The 10,880-nt window shown below is 33.0% G+C and overlaps 1 protein-coding gene across 1 annotated transcript; it reads right to left on the reverse strand.

Annotated features, from left to right (window-relative positions):
* Window positions 1–3,816: 3,816 nt before the first annotated feature.
* On the reverse strand, window positions 3,817–8,449 carry LOC110912106 (ferredoxin--NADP reductase, leaf-type isozyme, chloroplastic). Its single transcript, XM_022156783.2, has 9 exons — window positions 8,209–8,449; window positions 6,537–6,780; window positions 5,435–5,571; window positions 5,247–5,325; window positions 5,027–5,118; window positions 4,839–4,916; window positions 4,695–4,757; window positions 4,374–4,608; window positions 3,817–4,107 (listed from the first exon to the last, which is right to left on the reverse strand). The coding sequence occupies exons 1-9, from the start codon at window positions 8,314–8,316 to the stop codon at window positions 4,040–4,042; spliced, it is 1,104 nt and encodes a 367-aa protein (XP_022012475.1). The 5' UTR covers window positions 8,317–8,449; the 3' UTR covers window positions 3,817–4,039.
* Between the last annotated feature and the right edge of the window lie 2,431 nt (window positions 8,450–10,880).

Consider the following 10,880-nt stretch of genomic DNA (forward strand, 5'->3'; position numbering starts at 1 on the left):
TATTTTAGGCAAAAAATCCGACCGCACCCCTTAAAAATATTATTGAACACCTCATCCGCACCTCTAGCAAATAATTTCTGGGTCCGCCACTGGTTGTCACCCCTACCATGTTTAATAAACGGACTATCTTTAGGTTAACATGTCTAATTAATTGGGTCAAACTCAAGTTGACATGTTTAATCCCGTTTAACTAAATAGGTTGGTATCCTAACCCGTTAAATTAAATACCTTTAACACATCTATTACAACCCACCCAACCCTTTTAACACATTTACAGCTAAAATATAACATGTTTACAACTCGTTGGCTCATTTCACCGAATCAGCATAGGTGCTTTTACAAAGTGAGCTTATGGGTCGGTCAATTTAGACAAATCAGAAGCCAACCTTCCAAATATGACCTCCTAAGCTGAAAATCAAAAATCTGATAGCACTTCAATGAAGTAACAATAACATTAAACGATTAGTATCAAGGCTAAGGTGCTTTTACAATAATATTATAAGTTTCACAAACTATGTGATAATGTTGATGTTTGTGATAATTTCTGAAAAAGAGAGTTATAATTATATGAACTACATATCATAGTCTATGTTATTTTCATGTATGGTTTGTATAAAGGAAGATAATACTTAGCAACACTGATTCACAAGAATTGTGAATGATGTGGTTTTATTTAGTTCAGTGCATATTCATATGTGAATTGCAAGTATGAAAATCTTGTAACTACCACATTAATTAGTTTGAAATGTTGTTATATCATAGGTTAATGGCTATTTTTGTACATTCATTAATATTTAAGTAGTATATTTCTACCGCACTATGTGGCGGGAATTCGACCTGTATCAGTTTATTTGTTGTTAGGGGTGTTCAGAATTCGTTTCGAATTCGAAAAATTCGAAAATCGTTTAAATTCGACTCGATTATCAAGAATTCGTTTCGATTAAAAGAAATCGAATTCGAATTCGATTCAATTCAATTCGAGTCAAGTAAATCGAATACGAATTTATAATTTCAAATTCGATTTATACATTTTTATTTATTATTTTTATATATAATGCACATATAACTTTTATTAAGCTATACTATAAATTATTTTCTATTTTTTTCCAAGTATTAAAATTACCCATTACCAAACCCACTACATGGCCCATAACTAAAACCTAAGTAATAAATCTGTTAATAGATTTATAACCCTAAAAATATTAACTTGTAGTGTGGAGTGGTTATGCCCGACTTCTCATTTCGAATTTTAGACTTATGATACTTTATTTTGAACTTTTTAATGCGATATCGTGCTTTATGGCTGCTTTAAAATTTATGTTTCATTTTGATAGTTTTTTTACATGTTTTTAAAGAATTTGAATTAAATCGAATTTATTCGAATTCGAATTTTTTATAGAATACGAACCGAATACGAATTGGGCTTTTATTCGAATACGAATCGAATTCGGTAAGTTTTAATCGAATTCAAATCGAATACGAATTCAAGGGAATATAAAAATTATTCGAATAATTCGATTCAAATAATCCGATATTTGATTCGATGAACATCCCTGTTTGTTATGATAGCGCTATAGTAGCGGAACTCGGAAACCGGAAGAGAAAATACAAAAAGTAAAGGTTGTTATATAATTAAAAGGTTGTTGACATGGGTTTTATATCGATCTACAGTTAGAAAAACGAAATTGGCAATGGTTCCAAAATCACGGATCTCGATACCGATATTGTTCGGACAAAATTGTCATGGCACTGATGTTGTAATCGCTGAAAATTTTAAAGATTTCTAACAAAGTTTTATATTTTTAAATAGACTAGTTATTTTCATCCCGCGCATTGCGGCGGGACTCAATGACTACAAAAGGCGTGTCAGCAACGGCAAACAGATACTGAATATCAAAACATAAATAAAATGACGTGGTAAGGATAGTCACTCCGTCATAAAAAACGATTTTAAATAACCTAATATATAATAATAGGGCCCACACGTTCTACACGTTGGAAATTCGGTTGTTTTCAGTTCAGTTATTACGGTGCTAACACGTTAAAATATGGATGAGCTCGATACCGGTAACGACAGCGAAAGTACCGATTCGGAAAATCATCGAAATTAGGTACCGGCACCGAAAATGCTCGGTACAATACGGTATGGTATTTGAAGGTAAAAATCAATAAATACAGGTATGGTGCTAGACCGGTGTCGAACCGAAAGTAACGATTCTGAAAACACCAAAAGGTGGGTAACAAATTGGTACCGAAAATGATTTGGTATAGTAAATTTGGTACCGATACGATACCGGTTCGTTTACAGGATTTGATACGATTTGATCATCAATATTCTAAATATCCAAGTTAATTTTACATGCTACAATTTATTCATTACAGAAAAAGACAAAAAAGAAAGCAAAATAAGTTGTTGTGTATATAAAACCTCATTCAAACGAAATACAGTTTACTTACTGTGTGTATGAAAAGTAATCTAAACGGTGCAATTACTTGCATTGTTGCGTTGCTACAGGATTTGATGAGCTCGTTACCAACCGGTACCGAAAATACCGTTACCGAAATCCCCAAAAATGGGTACCGGTACCGAATATACCTAGTATGGTACGGTTCAGTACTGGTCGGTACAGGTACGACACCGGTATTTGAGGGTAAAAACCGGTGAATACCTGTGCAGAACCGGTATCGAAAATACACCGGTTTAGCAAATTTGCGACGGGTACCTATACCCGATACCATTTGCTCATCTCTTAATGGTGTTACTATTCATTCCATTCTAATTTTAAATAATTCTAAATCTAATTTTAATTCTAATTTAATACTAAAACACTGTTCATTCAACTTCTTTTTTATCATATATATTCTAATTTTAATTCTAATTTTAATTCTAATTTAATACTAAAACACTAAAACATTGTTCATTCAACTTCTTTTTTATCATATATAGATTGTTATTGAACATTAATATATTCTATAAAAATTTTAAATGTAAATAACATGGTACACAATATCAAAGCAAACATACCATGTGGCGTGATGTGATTTCATTTGTGAGTCATCCACAATTCAATTTTGCTTTGACGGAAGCTAAGGAGTTTTTCAATTATATATATAATAATAAGTTAATTCATTTAGTTTGGTTGAACATAGTAATTCATTTAACCTTTTGATATTACATGATATAGATAGAATACTATGTAGAAGACTTTACTCACAATGTTTCAGTTTCAAACATTGTTGCAACAAAATTGCATAACTCGTACAATGATCTAGAGAGTAACATGATTATAGTTTATCATCATCATTATCATACTCAGTAAATCTCACCAATAGCAAAGTTAAGATAGGTTCTTAGAAGGGTAAGATGTAAGCAGCTTTACCTCTACCCTGTAGCAATAGAGAGACTGCTGATTGATATCAATTCAAAAATATCATGAAAGATATAAACTACTTTACTATAAAAGGTTACCTTACCGGTTGTTTAAATAACCACCCTTAAATACTATTTAGGGCTTTAGGAACACAAAGATCTATCATAACTACACAATCCAAATGCATACTAATGGCACAAAATGCATTGTACCTGAACCCACACAAAAGCTCAATACATGAAAAAAAAAAAACATAACTTATATATATATAAACATAGAGGAACAAGATAATAACATTATTACATTCATTTAGTTTTTTGAAGCTCCCTCACGTAGCATTGTTTCCGATTCGATATCCTTTCGAATGGGCACATGAAACATAAGTCTTTCTATCCTTTTGTCATATAGGATAGAGAATAATATGCCATGGTGCATGAACATGTCAAGAAACATATATCAAGGAAATCTTATTTCCATAATTGTAGTATACTTTCATAATCAATGCCCCTCCAAAGTGGAAAAAAAAAAACTAAAATTTGGGGATACCCATAACAATAGACTTTGTTTATGATAAATTAAAGGGAAGAAAATAAAAAAAAGGTCAAATTACAAAAAAAAGGTTACCTATCTACAAAGAGAGGGCTGCATTTGTACAAGTAAAAAACCACTTAGTAAACTTCCACATTCCATTGCCCTTCTTTCTTCAATTGCTTCTTGTATGTTGCCCATTCAATGCCTAGAAAAAAACATAGAAAAATGAATGTCAAGGACCAAGAAAAGAGAGTCAAAGAGGGTATTTTATAACTTATTTCAAAAGTGTATATTATTATTATTTACAATTTTGTTATCGTACTTGTCACACTAACTATTAACGAAGATAGAAGTTTTGGACAAAAAGTGTTTCGGGTCAACCTAATCCACTCTGTATCAAAAAGTACCCATTACCAACACCCCCCCCCCCCCCCCCCCATTTCAGCACTTTAAGTTTTCAAGTTTTCTTACCATCCTCAGCAGCCAATGTAGCCATGATGTCATCAATACCCTTCTCCATGCCCTTAAGCCCACACATATACACAAAGGTGTTGTCTTTCTTGAGTAATTCCCATAGCTCTCTGTCATACTGCGCCATTCGGGTTTGAATGTACATCTTTTCACCCTTGTCATTAGTTTGCTCTCTGCTCACTGCAAAGTCAAGTCTAAAGTTATCCGGCTTCAACTCCTTCATTTTCTCAAATTCCTGAAAATTTCACAAAGTCAAACTTAATTTAAGATGATTGTCAAATCAGTTTTTAACTCGTAAAATGAGGAAGGATAAGTTTTTACCTCTTTGTATAACAAGGAACTGCTTGTAGGAACACCCAAGAAGAGCCATGCCAACCCATTGAACTGCAATTTAAAAACAAGTTGAAAATTTTAGTTTTGACCATATGATTATTAGTCAACAAGATGTATTCATGTGACGGGTACTTCATAGTCATCGTGCTTCTCGAAGAACATTTTCCACAAAAATGAGCGGAAAGGAGCAATCCCAGTTCCTGTTCCAAGCTGCAATCATAAAAGTTCATTAGCACCTAATGCTTTTTTAAACCAAGGTTGAATGTTGCACATTTAATGGTACAATGGGAGTATAAGTTTATATTAAGAGTGGAACTAACCATGATAACTGTAGCATTAGGATCCTTTGGCATAAGCATTTCTTTTCCTACCGGACCGGTTATCTGCACCTCAGCTCCAGGCTTTAAGTCACCTGAGTTGCAAACAGACATTTTATGCAATACCCATGTTAGATATAATCTTATACATCTAACAAAAGCGAAAAAAAATGTCGGCTGTTAAGAATAAGTGACCGAAGAATTTTAATATTTTTGTTCTTACACAAGAAGTTAGAGCAAACTCCTTTAACTTCTACCCCTTGGTCATTTGTGTAGACAAGTCTTTTCACACATAAAGAGACCTAAACATAATGTCAAATTTAAAAGATCAAAACATACCTATGTAAAGTTTTTTTTTTAACTTCTTTTTCAAGATTTTATAAAACAAAGGTATTGTGTTGAAATGCTTACAGTTTTGGAGTCTCCAAAGTCACCAATAGCACTGCTAGCAATGGAATACAATCTCAGTTTGTGTGGCTTTCCGTTTTTTGGGTCAATCCCGTCTGGAACTACACCGATGGATTGTCCTTCCTTATACGGGATCTCACCTAATCAATCCAAACAATAAATGAATCGGATTTAACTTGACTTGCTATAAGAACATCTTTTATGAAGTTTTAAAAAGAAAATAGAAGGTTAAATTCATTATGACTTTTGAAGTCAAAGTCCAAACACTTTAGGAATTCAAAATCAACATTTTATTACTTAAATTACAAAAACAAAAAAGAATAACAATGTTAGCATATAACATTTAAAGACATCCATTTAGAATCATAAAGAAACTAATTTGACATAATGTTTAATGTTTCAAAACGAAGACAAATGGTTAATTAGATATTTTCAAGATGCACACTCTAGTTTCTATGGGAAATGCACCAGCAACTAGGGTTGTAAACGAACCGAACGAACACCAACAAGGTCATGTTCGTGTTCGTTCGTTAAGGAAATTAACATGTTCGCGAACTGTTCACGAACGCATACCGAACATAAGTTTATGTTCTTGTACGCCGTTCAAAAAAAATCACCATGTTATTACTTTACATACAAAAAATAAAAACTATATTAATGATAGCCTATGATAAATTAACCAACATGCACCCTCTTATTCAGAAATAACAATTAAACACATATCAGTTTAGGCACATAAATTAAATAATTTGACACCTTGTTTAAAGTTTCAAAAAATAATCATAACGATAATAAAAAGATTGTTACATATATATCTTCAAGATTTACACTTTTTTCCAATGAAGAATTCACCATAGTTTTCTAATCCACCAAGGGATCATTTTGACTTTTTAAGTCAAGCTTCAAACACTTTAGGAATCAAAAACTAAAATAATATGACTTTAATCACAAAAACAAAGACTAGTTAATGTCAGACTATGCTATATCATCTAACATGGCACCCTCTTAGTCAAAAATAACAATCAAACACATGCCAATTTAGCATCATAAACCAACTAGTTTGACACACAATATATAAACTGAAATGAATGAATTCACAACATACCCTCAGTGCTGAAAACCATGTGCCAAGTTTCACCAGGAGCATCATCACCTGTGATCTTGGTGTTGAGAAGACACCTACCAACATATGGTTCCTTTGGTTTGTATTTGTTTGTAACCACACCCTCCTCTTGTTTCTTTGAAATCTTCTCTACTTTAGCAGGTGCCTCAGTCTCAGCCTCTGTTGTGATCTGAGCTCTAATTGATAACAATCTACCACTTGTTGACACATTTTTGTAATGTGGCACCTAAACATCAAAGTTACAAAAAACCCATTTCAATAAACAAAAAATATGCAAATCCCACATCATATGTAGTACAAACTGAAGCGTTTGACGGTCCGGTTTGACTGATTTTGACGAAAATTTTGGACCAAACCAGTAACTATGGTTTTTGGGAAATACAAACGGAACTGACCAGGTTGGTTTTAAGGTTCTAGACAAATAAAATATTTTTTCAAAAATGTATATTTTTGTAATAAATTCAAAAAAAAATGGTAAGAACTGTTTTTGTTAGAAGGGCTCTCACTTGTCACTTGACAGTCGTTGTGCCATAATAAAAGCAGAATTCGCGTAACACACGATGGGACGAAACCCGTATGGGCTTGGGATTCGAATTGACAACCTCGCACCCTAACTCAAATCCTTTATTGCCTTAATCCACCAAAAGTGACACAAGTTGAGTCTCCACTCCACTGAAGAATCCAAGCCTCGTACCGACTAGGCCACGAGTGATGTGATGAATGGTAAGGACTCTTTATACCAATATTATAATATACATTCATAACTAACTATATATTCCTAAAAGAGTAAACTTCTATTTTGCTCCCCGTAGTTTGGTCGTTTTAATGGTTTTGCTCCAATCTTTAAAAAAAAGCCATTTTACTCCCTGATCTATGAAGCCCATCACGATTTCACTCCCCGCCCCAAACAACATCCATTTTAAACGTTAAAAATTGTCACATGCATAACACATGATGGACAATTATGACCATAATTAGACCAATACCTAGACTGAAACCTGACAGTTTTTAACATTTAAAATGGATCCCGTTTGGGGCAGGGAGTGTGAAATCGTGATAAGCTTCATAGATCAGGGAGTAAAATGGCTATTTTTAAAGGATTGAGGCAAACCGTTAAAGCGACCAAACCACAGAGAGCAAAATGGAAGTTTGCTCTTCCTAAAATAAATAAATATTAAACGGTCAGTTCAATTTACCAAATAAACAAATAATATATTTCTTTTTTATACTTTTTAAAATGATGTGCTTTAAAAAATAAAACAATTGCGAAACCAAATAAAAATTGTGTTCGAAAATCGTTATAAAACTATAAACTAAACGTATTTACATGGCTGAAGTCATGGAACCGATTGCTAGGATCTTGAATATGAACAATGCTAGGTTTTGAGTTTCCAAAATAATTTCACCCGACCCGACCCAAAATATATGTAATCATATATTTTTTTTTTTTTGAACGGCCAACGAATCTTAGAGACCCAAGCACCGAAACTTAGCACAACCATGAAAAAAAATCATGTGTCAGTCACTACCGAACCATAAATGGTCAACCCGTTAAAACTAAACAAAACGGTACATATTTCAACCCGGCCGACTTTCTTAGGTTGAGTCAGTTTTTGATGACCCCTAATAATAAAGTAAAAATGAGGGATGATACCTTGGTGAAGGTGAGTCTTTCTGGAGAGATTAATGATGATGTTCTGGTTGAAACAATGGTGGATTTTGAAGAAGGAAGGGAGACCACAGCACTTACTGAAGCAGCCATGGTGATTGAATAATAAAATGTGAAGAGTGCTCAGAAGAATTGAAGATATACTATGAGTGAAGAACAAGGGTGAATATGGATATTTGAAAATTGGTTGGAGGACAATGGAAAGCCAATGCAGTGGCAGATTTCAGGATAAGAAATTTGTGTTGTCATAATAAATAACAGGATTTATTATTATTATTATTATTATTATTTTATTTCAATAATATAACATAATAGATTCTTTGAAAAATAAAATATCGTTTTTAGTATCTACAAAATTAAATATTTAATATATTTTGTTTGAAAGGGATGCGTTTCTTTAAAATATTTTTTTAGAATTTTCCAACATTGAGATCATTTTCATAAACTTCGCCTTTAAATTTAAATTCGTTTAATTTGGTACACATTAAATATAATTATTTAAGTACTAAACAATTCATGGAATAATAAACTCTAATAAACTTGTGGTTGCGGTTTGAAAAACTTCAAACAATTGTGTTAACATTTTAACACAATTCCAACCGACAGGTGGGAAAGCTGTAACCACGCACTAAGGAAAGACTATCACAGTAACATTTTTAAAGTTTCTTTTTGTTGAGAGCCTAAAACCTAGTCCGTACTTTCATTTCGGGCAAAAAATGATTTTCTCGTACAATGACTTAATTTATTGTATTCCGAAAATACTCTAATACTAACTATAAAACGTCGTGTAATATGTTTTTAAAGCCTTCTTTGATTTCTAATATTTCTTCAACTGCGAATCCATCTTACACAATCAAGTTAGTGATGCGTCCAACACATCGATTATAGAAAAAAATGTTAAAAATTGATTGATATTTTAATTTAATTTTAACATTTGAAGCACGTTTGAATTATTTGAGGCATTATCAAAAGATATCGAAAGTATTTTTTTCTTCTACTTTATAAGCTTCTATTACTTTATCAAAAAGATAAAATATTTTTTTTCTCATTATGTGGATGTCTAAATAATTAGAACGCAATTGTGCACTTCATCATTTGCCACATATCAGGATCGACTCAATGAGCGGTAACGCAGAAGTACGAATAAGATAAACTATGTGGAGTCGACCATACATCGTTATTTAAACTAACACCGGTATTTAATTTTCAAAAACAAAAAAAATTGTTTTTTAGCTTCTTTTAACATTTTTAAACAATCGCGTCCAAGAGTAGTACAACGTACGTAATGATAACGAGATTGAAGTGTATCTTGAATCAACTTTGTCAAGCGCAGATTGTTAAAGTGATCAAGTCACAAGCTTTCTTGAATAACAAAGTGTGTCATCCTTTCACGACCAACGTTGAAATTTGGAATACCTCTATCGCATGATATTTGTGTTTGGCCACTAGCCGGATTGGTACCACTTTGCAATGTTTTCCCAAATGTGATTTCAAAGTGGAATTGGATGCGGCATTGAGAAACGAACCACAATTCTTGCATCGAGCCTTTTAACTACCGTTCAACATTACACATAGTTTGAAATGTGCAAAAAGTTTTGGGTTCCTCGTTTTTCGATCCTTACCGTAGTTAACTCACTCGACGAAGCACCAACTTTGAATGTGCCTTGAGCACTTGAGGTAGCCATTTGAGATTGTGAGCAGTTTAAACTTGCGAATTTGTTAAACTTTTATTGCGTTTTTTTGAGCGGTTTTGTGTTTTTAAGAGCTAGAGAAGTATTGTGGTCAAACTAATACACCCAATACCTATTTATACTTACATAAGGGGGCAAAATAGTCTAAAAACAAGTTTTAAAGGTTGTATGGCCGTTTGTAATGGCTAGTTTTGTACAGTGGCGGAACTAGAAGAAATATTCAGGGATATCCCAAATTTCCAAATTTTTTTACGATACATTTATGGAACAGAATTTTTTTACCTACATTACGGGGCAGAGCCGATCCTGAAAATTCAAGTGCCCTAGGCCTTACCGAATTAAATTTTATAAACTAGTTTTTTTTAAGTTATTAGTATTTAGGTTAACGAATCAATATTGCCCTAGACCTTTGATATCCCTGCTTCATTCAATCTGCCGCCCATTCAATCTAATACACTATTGGCTTATTATTTGGTTATTTGGGCTAATTACTATTGGGCTATCATTTGGTTTCTTGGGCTAATATAATCACTATTATTTGGGCTTAATTTCAGTTTGTAATTTTTTTTTGTCAGGGGTGTCCTATTACTTGTTGAGGGGTGTCCTTAGTATAAAAATCGAAAAAAATAAAATAAAATTTTACACTACCGAAAAAAAGTTAAGCCGTAGCCCGTGCTACGCCCCAACCTACATTAGGTCCGCCCCTGATTTTGTAACCAACGTTTAAAAACCAGTTAATCAGTTATCGCATCAGTTTAAAAAGCGTCAAACCACCGGTTCTTGGCTCAAAATGGTAAACCGGTTTGGAACCTATGGTTATCTTATAACCTAAACCGGATATTTTTGTACTAGTTAGAAAACGGTTTCCGTTATTAATTAATTCGGTTAAAAATTCCGGTTTGTATGTGTACCTCTAGTCTCTAGATCTGACCATATTACTACAAAGCATATGGGAATTCCATTGAA

The sequence above is a fragment of the Helianthus annuus genome, chromosome 15, assembly GCF_002127325.2.
Source record: "Helianthus annuus cultivar XRQ/B chromosome 15, HanXRQr2.0-SUNRISE, whole genome shotgun sequence".
NCBI lineage: Eukaryota > Viridiplantae > Streptophyta > Magnoliopsida > Asterales > Asteraceae > Helianthus > Helianthus annuus.